At 40.0% G+C, this 17114-nt stretch overlaps 1 protein-coding gene across 3 annotated transcripts in view; it reads left to right on the forward strand.

Annotated features, from left to right (window-relative positions):
• man1a2 (mannosidase, alpha, class 1A, member 2) overlaps window positions 1–17114 on the forward strand; it is a 203625-nt gene that overhangs the window by 60175 nt on the left and 126336 nt on the right. For all 3 annotated transcript variants that reach the window (XM_088083570.1, XM_088083571.1, XM_042494453.2), the window contains exon 4: window positions 9965–10061. In XM_088083570.1, the coding sequence (XP_087939696.1) occupies window positions 9965–10061 (97 nt within the window). The remainder of the gene's footprint in view (window positions 1–9964; window positions 10062–17114) is intronic.

Below are 17114 nucleotides of genomic sequence, written 5' to 3' on the forward strand. Positions count from 1 at the left end.
TCAGTCAAACTGACTCTGGAGGTCAATCGCAGCGGCGCATAACTCCAGCTCAGCTCTCCTTCTCCCCAAACCCCCAAAAGCTCACTGTGTGCCTCCTCTGTGCCAGCTAAGCTGATTTTTAAATTTTTTTTTTCAAACAATGGCAAAAGTAATGGCCTTGCTCTCAGCCGCTGGCTTGAAAGGGATTTATGAATATTTCACTGCCCTGTGGTTGTGTGTGTCTGGACATTGTAACTGTGTGTGTGTGTGTATGAGACCGTGGCACATCAGGGATGAGGGTGCATGAATCACGGCCGTTGGTCCTTTGGGAAAGAGATGGCTTCGGGCAGATTGGGCGTCTTTTCTAGAACAGGCAGCAAGCAGGCAATTGGCTGCCATGGTGAAGGTCACAGCTCCTAATAGACTGTGCAATCTTGTTGGGCATCAAGAGGGAGAGCAACCCGCCTTTTCTCAAAATCTAAACGCTTTGCATAAAAGTTATGCAAGAAAACACTGTTTAATTAAATTCACATTTATGCACATGCACACACAATTTTAATCACAGGTTCTTGTGCATATTAGAATATGTTATCAAATGATTGAGGAGCAGTTCAGTCCTCACGTAAAATTCGGCTGTCTGTTCAGCATAAATACGTTTGAAATTGGTGCTACATGATCAGAGAAAACAGGAGAAAAGGTCTGTGGCATTGGCTGTTGCTCAAAAGATTAAAAAAAACCTACAGTTCCCAGAATTCATCTGTTGGTTCTCGTAATGCAACCTTGTCGTTTGATACAATGGTGGCCGGCTGGATTTTGTTTTACACTTAAACAGTAAGCTAAAACTTGTTTCTGAAAACATCTGAGGCAAGAAATATGCAACACAGTTACAGAATCCTGCTTTATATTTGCTCTGCTTAGCTTGACTGTTAATCTCAGTTTTTATGGCCTCTGTTTCTACTGGGCAGGAAGCAGTGTGGTGCCCATTTCCTGTATACCAACTCTCGCCATTACAGCAAAATGGGTCAAATTAGGCGAGAAATAGGCAGAGCAGTAACATTATCTTGGTTTATGTTGGCTCAGCACTGCCGAGTTTTTCCATTTTATCGGATTTTTGTCTGAGTTTGAAATAGAGAGAGAATGGTAGGTGTGTCTTTTGAGCAGTGCTATATTCTTTGTGTGCGTGGTGGCAGCGGCATGGAAATGTGGAAATACACCTGTAGTTCAAGCATCAGCCCAAAGAGACAATGAAACACCATAATTTGGCAGGAGGGGGAGGGGTGAAGGGGGGATATTTAGGCACTTGCTAGATGGAGGAAGGTTGGACACAGTTCATCTACACGTTTTGATACAAAGCTGGTTGAAAATTGGTGAAATATCCCTTTAATGAAGCCTGTCTAGCCTTTTTTTGTTGTGGTTGACCTCGGAGCAGCATTAAACATCAAGAGATTTTAGTAAGAAATATACAGCCTCTCACAGTGTTAGACCACACTGGCACACATTTAAATCAGTCTGCACTTTGGACTGTATTTGAAAATTTTGAAATCAATGAAATGGAAAAATACAAACCAATTTGTTTTGCTTCGAACAAGAAACACTGTTGCATTTCTCGTAAAAACCCAGCACCATATTTAAGGCTTCACTTTTCACTCTCAAGCTCGTCAGTCGATAGGGAAAGGGAGGGGAAGAGCAGTTTTTCATCTCCCTCAGACTCTGACCTTAATAACACACAGCCACACCTGGGCTGCCAGTTCGCTCCAAAGCAAGCTCAAGCGTATAATGTGGCATGATTAATAAATTTACAGTGGCAGTGTAGAGGCTGGGCCACATGGAAATATGCAGATTGCCGTAGAAGGTGATAATGGACATCTACAGCGACGGTCTTACTGTCCTCTCGGGCACAGAATAAAACGAAGCATGATTCATTACGTTTTCTAACGTTTTTCAGACACAGATTCCACATGTGATAGCGAGTGTGCATATTAATGTGGTTGGACTGGAGACAGAACAGATAAGTGTGCTGATTAATGATGATACAGTGTACGACTGCGGGCTCACCTCCATATACCAAACATTGCCTTAGAGTGACAGATAATGATAATGACTTTAGATAGCATGCCAGCATGGCAGACTCAAAAGAGGTGTGACGGGCACTTGGAGCTTAACCAGTAGTCAGCCTAAAAAGGAACATAAAACATACATTGATAGCAGTTTATAAACAATAACAGTGGCATAATGTGGCAATAACAACCATTTACCGTCTCTGTTATATGGTGCCTGATCTCATCCTCTGCTCGGAGGGTAAGGAGCTTCTGAATCTCATTGTTTTCCCCATTTGGGGCCATTTTGGACCACTGACTTTCCACGTCTAAGTGCTGACATCTACTTTTTAAATGTCCCGCAGTTGGTCGCACCCTTTACATGCTGTCAAAACGTCACACCTGTGCCGTCCTTTGTCCCCTCCTGCCGGCTGTCCTGTTTATGTAGACACTGTTTCAGTGCTGAAACTGGCTTTGGCTATACCGTTTGAATATGTATAGAAAGGATGCTAATCATCACATTTGCACATTTCTGCTGGGAACTACTGCATAGCCCTGCTGTATGTTAACCACAGACTGTTTGTCATTTAAACAAACACACGGACCAAAAGATCGTGCATTTAACTGCATCAGCAGGGGGGCAGATTTTTCCGGATGTGGCAATTCTAGCAACCTCTGTTATCACCTCTAAACAAAATATGACTACGAATATGAGCAATGTTTAGACTGTGTACTACGGCTTGTCAAATATTACTGTGGCTCTTGTGGTGGCCTAAAAGGGAAAATAAAACAGACAACGACAGATTGATAATAACTACAGGCAGTGATTCAGTTTTGTTCCAGATAATTTTGCCACATCTAAATCCCATTCTGTTGAAATTCTGAGGGGGAAAAATATACACAGAAAGATACAGTGTGTATTTTAGCAACCAATATTCAAAATATATGTAGAATTTAGGCCAAGTTGCCTTCACTTAGTATAAAATATGTGGCATAATTTCAAAAAGAAGTTTATTTTAAAGCCTTTCCAATGTAACAAATAAAACAAAATGTTGTCTGCATTTCTAAAGTTTTGTACATAATGCAACAATGACAGCAACAAAAATGGCAAAAAATACAATTGACAGTGTTTTACCAAGTAAATGTTTTTCATTTCTGCATTTGAAGTCAGTTGTGCCTCAGGGATTGCAAACTGTGGCATCATGTTTAAAAAATAGGGACAGGTACTAATGAAGCTGTAGTGTGAAGACTTCATCACATTAGACTGTTCCTGTAAACACGGTGAAAATAGGAATTTCCAAGGGAGAAAATACACACATGGAGGTATTTGGATGAAATGAAAAACCTTTATCTCAGTATTGGTACTGGCAAAAATGTCACTGTAAACTTAATTAAAGAGGGTGCACACTTGACTTTCCATTTATTAACAGTAAATAGGAGCCAGTGCCACTGCACGTTGTTTAGTCCTGATTTGAAGGTAAAAAGGTTTTTTTTACTGCACCGCCTAATTAATATAGAGGTACTTAATAGATGTGAATAGTGGAGACATGCATTATAAAGTATATATTTGTGAAACGGATTACAGTGACTCCCAGTCTTACCAAGCAGCTGCCACAGAGGAGATGATGAATCATGCAAAGGAGCAGACTGTGTTTGTCTGTCTGTGTTACTTTGGAGAGTTGTCAGGGTTGAACAGGCTCTCTTCATCCTACACCACAAGCTGCTGGTTGCTGTCATGCTCCACAGTCCCAGATGTAGTCATTCACAGTGGGTACTAACTGACAAGAGGACAAACCACCATCAGGACTCACTGGGAGAAACAGCTGAGTGTGACGGGGAAGCTAGTGGGGCACAAAGTGGATTGAAGGGACGCAGGACTTTTGACATGATACAGGTGATACAGAAATGCTGGTTCGGATAGGGGAGAGGGATTTGTTCGGTTTACTTTGAAGACAAAGCTTGAGATATTTTCTTGTAGCAAACTGGAGACAGTGATGGTTGTACAGTCTCATGGGAGTTGCTATATTTTCCAAAGAACTCAGCAGGTTGGAAATCACTCAAAGAGAGTCATTTTTCACAGAATGCAAGATGTTGAATAAATATGTGTTACTTTATGGGTCTGCACCAACATAGAAACATGATTTTAGGGCTATAGAAAAGCATGCTTGCAGGTTTTTCAAACATGGGTAAACCTGCTAAATATGAGCAGTAGGCTACATTTCCACTGCCAGAGAACACACCACTGCAGCACACAAGCCTGCCTTTCTATCAGCTGGTGTGTGTGTGTGTGTGTGTGGGGGGGTTGGTGTGTCAGTGTGTCCATGCAGTGTCGTGGATAGGCAGGCAAACAGGCAAACAATACAAAACACTAGAAACAGAGGTCTGTTGAAACTCTTCAGTGGTTTTTTCTCTTCTTCTCTTCTCTTCTCTTACTTATTCAGTTTCTCTTTTAAACCTGGTGTAGACTAACTTCCAATAAATTTGAGCACTGCAGATGGTAGCTAGTGACGGCACATCACTACTTCTTGCCAGTGAAGGAGCTGAAATCACTGCGTTTACCTGGGTGTTGTGTTCCCATCACTGCTGATTGGAGCCGGAGGTGACAAATACCCATGTCTGCAGCAGTCATTTGATCTGCGTGTAAATGCCGATCATATGCATTCCCATTTCATTAAAAAGCCAGATTTTAGCAGGTGTTAGCCAGTTTTTGTGCAATGAGAACAAGGTTTTAGGCAACCAAAAACAAAGCATATTAAGTGGTTCCTTTGCTGTGAAAACAGCCCATCCTTGCAAGTAATTGAATGTAATAGTATGCCTAAAACAGTCAAGACAATGTGCCAGTTGGGTTTGATAATTTCACATCTAAAAGATACACGCCACACAGTTCTGTCTGGATCTTAAGCTGTGTGTGGGTTGACTTTGACGTAGTGGTTTGGGATTCTTTATTTGGGCAGTCATGGTAAGCCACTTGGGGAAAAAAAAAAGCCTAGCCAAAGTGATTTAACTTTGGAACCAGACGAATCTCCCAGCTCATGTTTCATTTGTTTTGGCTGATGCGTCTGGTCCCCCTTCTTTTAGACAGATTTACAGCCCGCCTGGCCAATCACAACCATTTGTCCAATATGTGGCTGGTTTGATTTGATGATTGACAGAGCAGCATGTTCTCCATAAGCGCTGTGTCAGATGTTTTGTTGCTCTGATTCTACAGATGAAGTCTATCCAGTTGTGTCCGGAGGCATTTTGTTTGTTGGCAACACCAGCTAGAAATGGAAAAATGAATTCCGAGGTTCCAGATTTATTCATCTCTGTGAATGAATCCGACAAAGCCAGGCTTATAATAATTAGTCTTTTGAAATAAATGTTATTGGAAATAGAGCAGGGTGATATGCAGAAAATCAAATATCACAATGTTTTTGACCAAAAACCTGAATATTGATATGGGGACTATGTAGTGGGTTTGGCTATTGGTATTTATACAAAATATGTACTCAATTCAGTTTGATTCAGTTTAATGCAGATCAATGAAATTCAATTAGATTTGATTTTATTCATAAAGCACAACATCACAAATCACAGTTTGCCTCATATGGCTTTAAAGCATGTGACATCCCTCTGTCCTCAAAATCTAACAGCAGATAAGGAAAAACTCCCCAAAAGAAACCCTTTCAATTGGGGGAAAAAAGAAAAATATTTATCATATAACAACATTTGTGATAAATAATCATAATTAGTGTGGATACAATAAATGGGTAAAGCCAAATTATAGAACCGCTAGAACAGTCTGGTAAGAAAATTATGTCACTTTACTTTAATGCTTTTAAAACCAGGCAAAGAAAACACAATCTTGCTGTGTTCATGTCCCATTTTAAAGTATTTTCTTTGCTTATTAAGTATCCCATGAACCATTCTCACATTGTCATTGATTTTGTCAAAACTTTATCTCAAGGGTAACACTTGGGTAACACTTTGATTTATTTAAGAAGATACATCATTTTACAAAATTTTGTAATTGCTCATATTTTAACCACACAGCGAGCAGTTCATCTTATACAGCAGTCATTTGGCTAAAACAGAGCTTGTTGATGATTTTCTATGATTTTGGATCTACTGGTGACTTATTGGTACTACACAGAGCCATTATTAATTGATAATGGTTTCACTGTTCTTGTCAGAGATCACAAAAATGTTTGGTTTGGCTCTTTTTTTTTCTGTGTCGGCCCAGTTTTGCAGTCATTGCCGATGAGGTTCAGCTCTAATTGTGGAAGCAACCAGCCACTTCCGCCAATGCAAACCAATTTTTCCTCCTTCTCTTGTGCCTCCCAAGATGCTTTGATGGCAAGAGGTAGCTGTCAGAATCAATCACAGAATTTTGTGGCTTAATGTCCAATTAGTATTCCAAGGTCCTTCAAATAAGCAGTTTGTCAACATTGTCAAGTACCCTGCACTGTTGCGCTTGTCCTTGGCATATGGGCCAATCAAAATTTGATGAAGCATCCAATCAACACAGATCACAGGGAGCCGGCCAACACTTTAGTGTCCATGTCACGGTGTGTATTAATTTGATTTATAATCCTTGGTGTGTGCATGGAGTGCGTCATGGAAAGCCACGAGGCCAAGAACACAATGAAGCTCCTGGCCCTTGTCTTTATTAGCTTGGCCGCCTGCCTGCTCCAAGGAGAGAGTGATGGAGGAGGATCTGGATGGTCGTCCTCATATGGTGGCATGAAGAGGCATGCAGTTAGGCAGCAGACATGCTGGCAGGGAGGGAACCAGGCGTAGCTCGGTAGTAGAGAAATACACAGTGGCTGACCGTCCCCTTACTGGTATGTGATGCAGTGCACTACAGGGCTCGAAATACTAGATTCATATGCACAGTAGTGCATGTAAGATTTTAGCTGTGCATGAATTTCTCAGCTCTACATGCACTTGTGCACATAACTAGATACCGAAAATATGTCATGCAGGGCTGACAGCTTTAATTTGTTACACATTATATTTCAAATAGCTTTTGAAATATGAGATGTTTGAACTGTTTTCTTAGATTTTTTCCAAGAAGAACAATGGATTTTTTTCCTCAAAATGTTTCTATAACTGTATACAATTTGTGTAAGGTAGTAGTTTAAATCATGTGCATTACTGCATAGGGAAAGTCGTCTTAAATTATGCTGTAATATGTTAAAAAACGACCCATTTTTAAATCCCATAAATGTTTGCTTTTAGATGTTTGCTGAAATTTTTATTGTATTCCTCTTCCCTGACAATGACCATGTAAAAGTTATTTTACTTCACAGTTTTGTAGAAAATTGAAGAGAAAGTCAGCTCAAATACACTAAAACATGGTGGCCCAGTAGCTCGCTGCAAGGAGTGCATGCCGTTGAGGGCTTGAGTCCTTAGTGCAGCAGCTTGGATCCAGGTTGGCCTAGGGCACTTTGCTGCAGGTCTTTCCCTAAATTTCCCCTTTCATTTCTGTCTCTGTCTCTCAATAAAGCATCAGAAATGGCAAAAAATCTCTTAAAACCTAAAATTACATTAAAACATGTTGACTTTTTCCTCATATTTGAACTGTCATGAAAGAAAAGTTGAAGTTGAAGTTCTTCTGGTCTGAAATGTGTTGCGTGGCTGTGACAGACGTGCTGAAAAAGAAGGACAAAAACAATTTGGTTCAAATGGTTCAAATGGTACATGCAATTTAAAACGTAACATGCACCAGTGCATGTTCACAATAACAAAGGTATTTTGAGCCCTGCCAATAGCCTTGTGTGTATTACTGATAGCTTGTTCAGTTTTTATTATCCCACCTGGTGCTGCACACACACAATTTCTCTCAGAGCTCTCAGGGATTTCTCACCATCCTGCAGGATTAAAATAGCTACACACGAAGAGATGCACAAACAGAGTGATACAGCTTCGCTACTACTGAGATGCTCTCTGTGTGAACTTTTAGCATCAAGATGAAGAAATTAGTTTGAATAATATTTTTGTGTAAAAGTATATTTAATAGCAGGTGGAGGAGTAGGTTTCAGTTGGACTCTTTCAAGATATTTGCAGGAATGCTGATATCAGGGTTCTCATGGAAAACCTGGAAAAGTCATGGAATTTCACATTTGCTAGGCCTGGAACTAGTAAAGTCATGGAACTAGTAAAAACCATTGAAAGTTGGAAAAATCATTGAAATGTGTTGTGTGTAATAACTTAAATTAATGTAATATAAAGATGAATTTATATTATTTATTTATTAGATTAATTTTGTTTTTGTGTATTTTTTCAGCAAGAAACGTTTTTCACTTTCTCAGAATGTATTTACTGCCTTTTGAAGAAAACATGCAGGTTTGAAAGGCATGTTTCAAACAAGGTGATTTTTTTCCTTCTTTTTAAAAGAATTGTCAGTGATTTTTATAGAAAACTTAAAAAAGAGAGAGAGTTTTTTTTCAGCAAACAGGATGTCATAAGAATAAATTTCCAACCTAAACATGAGAAGGGGGCAAAATACTGATAAAACATTGGAGTTGAACAATGGAGCTTAAATGCAACACAAAAAATGCAATAAGAACAACTGTGTGCTGTGGGATGCTGGGCATCAGTGCCAACTTAGTCATCATCATCACTGTCATCATCAAGGTCATCACTGAAACGATGTGACGAGCTGACAGGCATGTAGAGAGGGAGAGGCTGGCAGACGGACAGATAGGAAAGCTGCCAGGTTGACACAAAATATAGAGAAAGAAATCAACAGATGTCCATAGAACCAGACAGTGACTGACACAACCACATAGACAGGAAATGTACTTTTCTGAGGCTGTCGATGCCACTTGAGCAAGGGCTGTGGAGGAGGAAAAAACGGTCAGAAATTGAAAGAGAGCAGCAGCGCTTCAGTAAAAGCTGGCACTCTTTCCTTCCTCGGCTGCGTCATCTTCTCTGTTTGCCCTGGAGCGCCTCTTCTCAGCATCAGCCTCCATGTCAGGGCTCATCTCACAATCTCTTGCTCTTTTTTATCCGCATCCTCCTCCCCGAGCCGATCTCTTTCAGCCTCATGTGAAGAATAGAATTTTGTTCTATCCGGTAGACAAATGTCTACAGAGAGAGAGGAAGTGATGCACTAACATGAAATACAAAGAGAGAGCTTCAGAATACATCCTGAGTTTGTGTTAAATGGGTTTATTGTCATACCTGCATTTGCGTGTGTGTGCGCTGTGTTATGAATAAGGCAGGCTTGACGGTGAACTTTGATTCGGTGGCATCATCCTCCATATTAAAGTCATTGGGGTCACGAACTCCCCTCAGCCCTACTAAACCATTACTAAACCATTGTTTTTGTGTGTGTGGTTGTGCTGGTTTCAATTTTTTTTCTTTTTTAAATTTAAGGAATTTGTTTTGTCTTTATTCTTAATTTTTATTGATTGATTAACTTATCAATAGCTCTGCCCTGGTGTGCAAATCAATTTAAGATTAAAAAAAGAAACACTTAAACCAAAGTGAAGTGGCTTTTAGCAGGACAGTTGGCCAGCAGGAGTTAATTTTTATGTCTAAATGTATTATCTGGATTATTTGGCAATAATCTGCATCACATTACAGTCACTTTTTTATCTTGATGATAGAAAAATGAAAGATTGTTTGTTGGTACCTTAAAAGGGGCCTATTATCTTTTTTTACATACATACAAGGCAGAAATTGTTGGTATCGATACAAACAATTTATGCCTTGAAAAATGATTTTAGATTAATGCAAGTCACACAAGGAGAACAACTTGCTGTTTACCTATCGATGTATGTTAGTAGGATTATAAATCGATGCATTGATACAACAGATTGATTTATATTCCTATTATCCAGCCGTCTCATGACCGCGTGAGTGTGGAGATTTGTGGCTGTGACTTCACACTCTTCCTGTGTCAAGTTTGGAGACTTTACATATATTAACGTGCTGTTTTGTTGTGGTTTTTATTTTTTCAGATGATGAAGCATGCATGGGACAGCTACAGACAGTACGGCTGGGGTCACAACGAGCTGAAGCCCCTCGCCAAGAAAGGACATTCCACAAATATCTTTGGTAAGCCGGGCAAGCCCCTCTCTCCCACTGCTGTCTGTACCCATTGGCACTTTGCTCACATAGTTGTAAATCACACATGGATGCATGCATGAATGCACACACACGCTGTCTCTTTCTCTCTCTCCCTCTCACTCACTCTCTCACTCACTCACACACACACCCTGGCTTTTCCCTTGTGTACAAGGTTATGTGATAATGCCCCCGGCAGGAAGCATATCACTTTGGGAAGAGCGTTTGCGAGCAGAAGCACAAGATCACCGAAACCACAAGCAGAGAACACACATCCCCAAATGCCAGATAAAAGAACATGCATTTGAAGTACTGGGAATACTTCACTCGTCCTTACCCGGCAAAATGTTATAATGTTAGATTCTGCAATAGACAGTGGGAGTACAAACACTTTGTGAGGTCTTTGTCAGGGTCCAGTCACGAGGGAAATCCCTGTTTGTAGAGAGAGAAACGTTGCCATTGGCAGTGATTATTTTTCCCACAGAGAGGTCAGTCCAGTGCAGCCTCTCATCATCTGTGATTTGTGTTTTGGAGGCTGCTTTTTGGTTTCCGCCTCTGCAGCTGCCATCCATGATAGCACAGGTCACACGACTCGGACTGCACTTGTAGCAGCAGAAAGTTGTCACAGAAACAAACATTTTGCACACAGAAGTTTCTAAAATGATTAAATTAAATTGTAAAAATAGACTCTCAATAACGTATAACTTAGTGCAAAGTGATTAGACTAAGTCTGGCCTCTGAAAACCAATCATTAGAAAAATCAATGGAGACGTACACAGGTCACATCTCATTTTGTCAGTCAACTTTTTTCACTTTTGTTGATCTGTGTCATTGTACAAAAAGCAATGCAGAATGACAGTATCGCAGGCTATAAATTTCCACCCTGCAGAGTTGAATTATAAGCTTCTCTGGCAGTTCTTGTTTGCTTTTTGTTCTTCATTTTTGGATAATTTTGGCTGTGTTTATGCATATGCCATACATTTTGGCAAGATTATGTATTTTTGTTTAGTCTTTGTATTTCTAGCTCAGCTCCTACAATAAGTCTAAAATATACTTTCTAAGCAAAACTGTTACATTCATACTGTTAAGTGCAAAAAATGCACCATTGAAACCCATTCACACTGCAAGTTTTGATCCCACAGCCATCAAAGCATAAAAACATGCATTGTATCATTTCTGGGTGCCATGTGGGGCTTTTGCCTTGGAATTTGTAATTTTTGCTATTTACTACCCGCTGATGTCATTTTTTTTTTTTTTACCATATTTGGCATATGGAGAAAATACATGCTGTTTCCACAAGGTGCACTGGCAGTCAATGTTGCTGCTAATCACTGACATATTGCAGGCTTGGATAATTTTAAAAAATCTAATTAGCTTGTAGTATATTGAAAATAATTCTTTTCATCTAAAGATATAGTGGCATCATGACAACAACCTGGCATTTAAAGGCTTAAAATTCTGAAAATTAATTAATATTTGATATTTATGATTAGGGCTGATGCTGGTTAAAGATTAATTAAATGAAAGTAGGAAATAATATGAATGTATAATAGTTTTTATTGCTTAAACTCTGCTCGGCCCCTTTGAGACGTCTCTCCATTGTTTCCTGTATAAACCCACTAACTGTCACTGGTAAGATGCACGTTGGCATTAGTGGATTCTTCCACACAGACCCTGCCAGCGTTAACATGGCCAACACTCCAGAAAAGCAGCACTTTATGTCTTCACACTTTTCACATCTCCTCAGTCTACTCTGCTACTACACCTTTCTTCCCTTGTCAGGCGATAGCATGTCTTTTTCTGTGGTCTTGTAGCTGTCACGGCGGATAAAGACGGTGTAAAAATATCCAGAGATCTGCAGCCCACAGTCTCAGCTTTATAAAGCTAATATTAATAAACACATTTCATGGTGAGCAATAAATATGGATAAAATGTCTGTGTGCTGCAGGCATCCTTTGCCTTAGTGAATATTCTTCCCCTCTGATGATTGAGAGAATTATTTGAACCTCTAAATTAAATGATAATGTCAACATATGCATATCAATAGATGCATTGCTTATTGGACATTCAAATCCTGAATAATCAGTGCTGATACAGATGTCCAAAATCCTACATTAGTCTTTGCTTAGTGTGAATTTATGCGTGTGAAGATGTTGCTTTATGCTTGTTTATCCGAGTGTTTCAGTTGCCAGTTTGATTTGTGTGTTTTTCTGGGTTTCTGCGTGTATGTTTGTGCCTGAGGTTCCTGTCTGTGTTTGTGTGTGAGGATGCATGCTTATGAGGCTTTTGTGTCAAATTGGAATGTTTCGTCTGGCAAATTGGCCAGAGGCACCTGTGTTACTTTATGAGCTGCTGCTAAATGGTAGATAGATACTGCTTGTGTGTGTTCCTGTTTGTTGAAGTTTTCGAGTGTCTCACTGTTCATCTGCAGCATGTCTTTGTGTGCATGCACGTGTATGCGTGTGCTTGTGTGCATATTAGGACTGGGCGATATAAAGACTTTGTATGATATATTGATACATTTTCAAGATTTAGACATTAGATTTAGACAATACTGTTTATATGGATAGAGGGTCAAGATGTGTTACATAACATGCTATGCCAATGAGCATCTCTTTTCTCCCACACTCGGCACAGCTCCGCCCCACTCACTCACTCACTCACTCACTCACTCACTCACTCACTCACTCACCCACTCACTCACTCACTCACTCACGGTTATTAGTCACAGGGTGGTCGGTAAAACACAAAGGAGAAAAAAAAATCAAGCCTCACACTCTTCACAAAACACTCTTCCAGTATTGATGAGGCATATCCCATCCTCCTACAGAACTTGGCTGTATTGATTGTGTGCGTGAAGCGAAAGTAGCACAGAAAAGAGAGAGCCATATATCGGGGATGCAGCAGGCTCTTGTTGCTGTGTTGCTGTAACTATTAGGAGCATTGACAGCTTGCACCAAAGGGACACACACATGCACAGAGGCTGAGTGATTGAATGGAAACAGGAACTGCTGATTGACTGCAAATTGTGGATTTAAATCACTTTGATGTTTTGTCATTTAAAGTGAACCCTAGTGCAATGAACTCTGATGGTAAAACCAATCAGAGACAATTAGAGCCATTATAACTACAGTTTTGACCACAGGGACTGCAGCCGATGTGGAATGATTTCCTTTTGCTTGTACAGTATTGTCCGGCGCCAGAGTACAATTGAGCAGTCTTCCTGTCTGACACAGGCACAGTTTGAGTACAATTTGCCTCCATTAAACATGCCTTCCACGCAGTTGTTGGAGACACAAAGGGCAAAGCTGTGTGCGCTCGCTCCGCGCCTTACAGCCCAGCCTTAATCTGTGCAAAGAAGACGAGGAGGAGAGGCCAGAATGGTAACACGAGGACTGGAGCTCTCATTGTGGCACCAGGCTCAGATAACCTTGAGTTCACTGCCTGGCCTCTGTTTTGTCCTTTTTTCCGTTTTCTTCTTCTGTGGAGAATGAGAAGAGCTGATTTTGAGTAGAGATACAAACACGGCCTTTGTCTCGGGGGTAAGCGGTTCAAGCAGGGATAACACATGGCCTTGTAAAGGAAATGCAGTTCAAGCTGGGTTAAGAAAAGCATGGTTCAAGCTGTGTCAGACGCGGCAAGCTATCTTAAACTCAAACTCACTCACAAACACACCCACATAGAGTTGATGGTGAAGAAAAAGCTGATGTTTTCAGGACAGGAAGGAAGGAACAAAATGTCAGTACAAACAGCTAAAGATAGTTTTTGCATAATATTCCAGCAATGTCAGTATTACAATAACGCCCAAAAACATTGTGCACGGAGGCAAAACAACCGACTGTTACAAATAATACATACAGCAACTGTGGCGTCACCCATGGTATTGTGAACTCCAATTTTGAAGCTTTAGGCCGATTTTTGGAGCCAGAGGTGAACATATTTTGGAGTGAGGGTGGAACGCTAGCTGCTAGCTTGATTAGCACAGTGCATTTACAACCATGGTTAACTGCAATAATGCTCATGCTAATTTTTGCTATTGGAAAACTGGTTAGAAACCATTAAAGCAAAACTTACTTCCTGGTAAAACTGAATATATGACTGCTTAGAGCAGTGGTTTCCAAACTGTTTAGTAGAGTAAGGGACATATTTAATGGATATTTCATATTATCTTAATGCATCACAATAATGGTGCAGAGCAACTGATAAACTCTACAATTGATCCAAATAATGAACGCAATAACTGGAGAAAGTTGCAGCAATTGCATTAAAAAAAAATCGATTTGGATGATTTTTGAGCGGGTTACTTCCTGTCAATAATGTATCAGAAAGTTTTAATTGTGTTTAGGAACTTTCTATACAATTTTCTGTCTGTGTTATGTATTTTGAATTTCTTTATAACATTCATGAATTAAAAGGCCTCTTTTTTAACAATTCCATATTTTTGGCCATTGTTCTATTAGCTCATCTGTTCTTTTAACTGCATACTTTTCTCCTGCATTTTTTTTATTTTTTATTTATATCTTAATTAATAATCTAAACTAAAAAAGGTGATTTCATTAAGTTTTCATTCAAAAAATGAATGAATGCTGCTGAGATATAGGCTCACTGTCTACAGATAAAAGTTTTCTGATATCCTGTAAAGTAAAGAAGGCCTTTGACTCCATGTGAAGCCTTGGCGACCCCTAATGGGGGTCTGGACCCCAGGGTGTAAAACCAGGACCTTACTTAGAGGCTCTTTTAATGCAACCAAACACTGAACAAGACTTTTTTAGACACCAAAATGTTACAGTTAACTTTTAAAATACATGATAAATATACTGAAAAAAGCCAAAGCTCCAGCCATGCCTCTACTCTGTGAATCTGAAGATAAGATGTGGTCAAAAATGCTTAAATTAAGCAGAAAATCTGTGTAACAAATGGTAAATAGTGGTAAATTGCTGCAACAACTACTTCCAATATCATGCTCTAAACCTTTATACACATAAAAGTTTGAATGGGCCCCAGAATTAGGGCGGAACCCAACTTAGAATTATGTCAGTCAAATTGGATTTTGCTGTTCAAGATGGATATTTGACGATTTGTTGTTTTTTTTTACCCAAACAAAGCAGCATGTCTTCAGCTGCAAAGAGTAGCATAAAAGTCAAGAGCACTCACTCCTCAAAATCTGATGACCAAAACATCCTCAGAAGTACACAGGACAAAAAAAAACATGACTGCATTACTTAAAGCATTCTCAGTAGATTAATTTGAGTCTCCTGACTTTCAACGTTTTTCTTACATATTTATGGCTAGAAAAAACTGACACACTGTGCTGAGCTGCATTTCAAATTTATGAACCAACCAACAACTCACACTGCCAGTTACATGACTGCTTTTTTTGTCTTGTGGCTTTGATCATATTAGGTCTGTCCTCGGTGGTTAGCCTGTTCAGCAAGATGATGGACAGGTCTATTCATCACACACACACACACACACACACACACACACACACACACACACACACACACACACACAGTAATAATACCCATGGGTAATCGTATGAGGAAAATCAGCCACCATTGATTCAGCCTGAAAGCATTTGACCTTTATTGAGGCTGTGGGTCAGTCAAAGCAAAGGCCGGCCTTCACGGGCAGCTGAAGTGGCCTTGTTTATTGTAGATGGACGGTACAGCCTCTGATCTTTAAACACACTCCTCAGTGTTTGCTGGAAAATGCTCTCAGGGGACACAGGTCACTTTACATTGATCAGGACTTCAGTGTGAGTGTAAGTCCACACCGCTGTTTCTCCACATACAAACCAAACGTTCCCCTAGTTTTCAGAGTCGCAGTAGTTTAGGCGAGATGAAGTAAAGCATGAATCACCTTTTTTCAGCATGACAGATGTGATCTTGGATATAGCCTGAAGATGACTGAGACATCTCTCTCTCTCTCCCTCTCCCTCTCCATGGGCCTAAAAAATGCATTAATCAGCAAAGTATCAAATTCAGTCATTTTTGTTAATCAATGAATCGTGTAGCTTATTATTAAATCAAAATATTTGCTTGTTCTGGCATCTAAGATGTGAATTTTGGATACTTTGATTGGACTTAACGATTCATTGATTAAACAGATACTTTGACGATTTTTCAACCTGGTCTGTGTCACCACAGTTTGTGAAATGTGTGTCCAGATGAATGATGTAAAGGTGCTCTCCGTGTCGCCAGCTCCCAGCCAAAATCAACCAGGTCACAGATGATGCAAAATGATGGTTTTCGCAGATATTTGCTCACGGATGGGAAGTTCCTAGTGCTTCTAGCATACTGGAAGTCCAGACACTGTTGTATTTGCACACACTCCCAAACTGTGTTGACACAGACCTGGTTGAGAATCGGAAAGTATCCTTTTCATTGAAAAATACCAGTAGATAGATTTATCAGTATTAACAGAGTGAGCCCTTTTCCCATTGATCACCACACAGCCTTAGGCAACACAGGCCGTTTTTCCGTCAGTCAGTTTTGATAAAACTCTAACTGTCAGTCATTCAGCAGCGGCTAATCAGGTTACAGTACCCGTGGAACTTTCTGGAATAAGAAAAAAAAAAAAGAAACAAAAAAAGAGGAATGATGATGAGCAGCTCGAGTGCTGACAATAACCTCCAATACCGTGGTCACATGATGGTATGTCAGTGATGTGACCATCTTCACAATTTGTTTTTGAGTTGATATAAAGGAATAAATTCATTGAAAAATTAGCTACTTTGGCTCTAATGCCGCCTCCGTGTCTACAGCCTCCACTCAGTATCCCACCCATAACACTATTTCCTTTGTTACCTGTCATAGGTCATACCAAAGTCAGACTGAAGCTGCTGTGGTGAGCCAGCAGACTCAGATCTGTGTGTCGAATATCAAACAGCAGAAATTACTGAAGTCATAAGAAGCATCACAGTGACGTTGCGCTGTAACTTTCTGCCGTAAACTCAGTTATATGACACCAAAACTTAGAGGAGAAGAAGAGGGAGTGAGACTTAGCCCAGACACAGAGAGAGATGTGATCAGACGATCGTAG

This window comes from Plectropomus leopardus, chromosome 10 (genome assembly GCF_026936395.1).
Source record: "Plectropomus leopardus strain MGB_pleo_1.0 chromosome 10, ASM2693639v1, whole genome shotgun sequence".
Taxonomy (NCBI): domain Eukaryota; kingdom Metazoa; phylum Chordata; class Actinopteri; order Perciformes; family Serranidae; genus Plectropomus; species Plectropomus leopardus.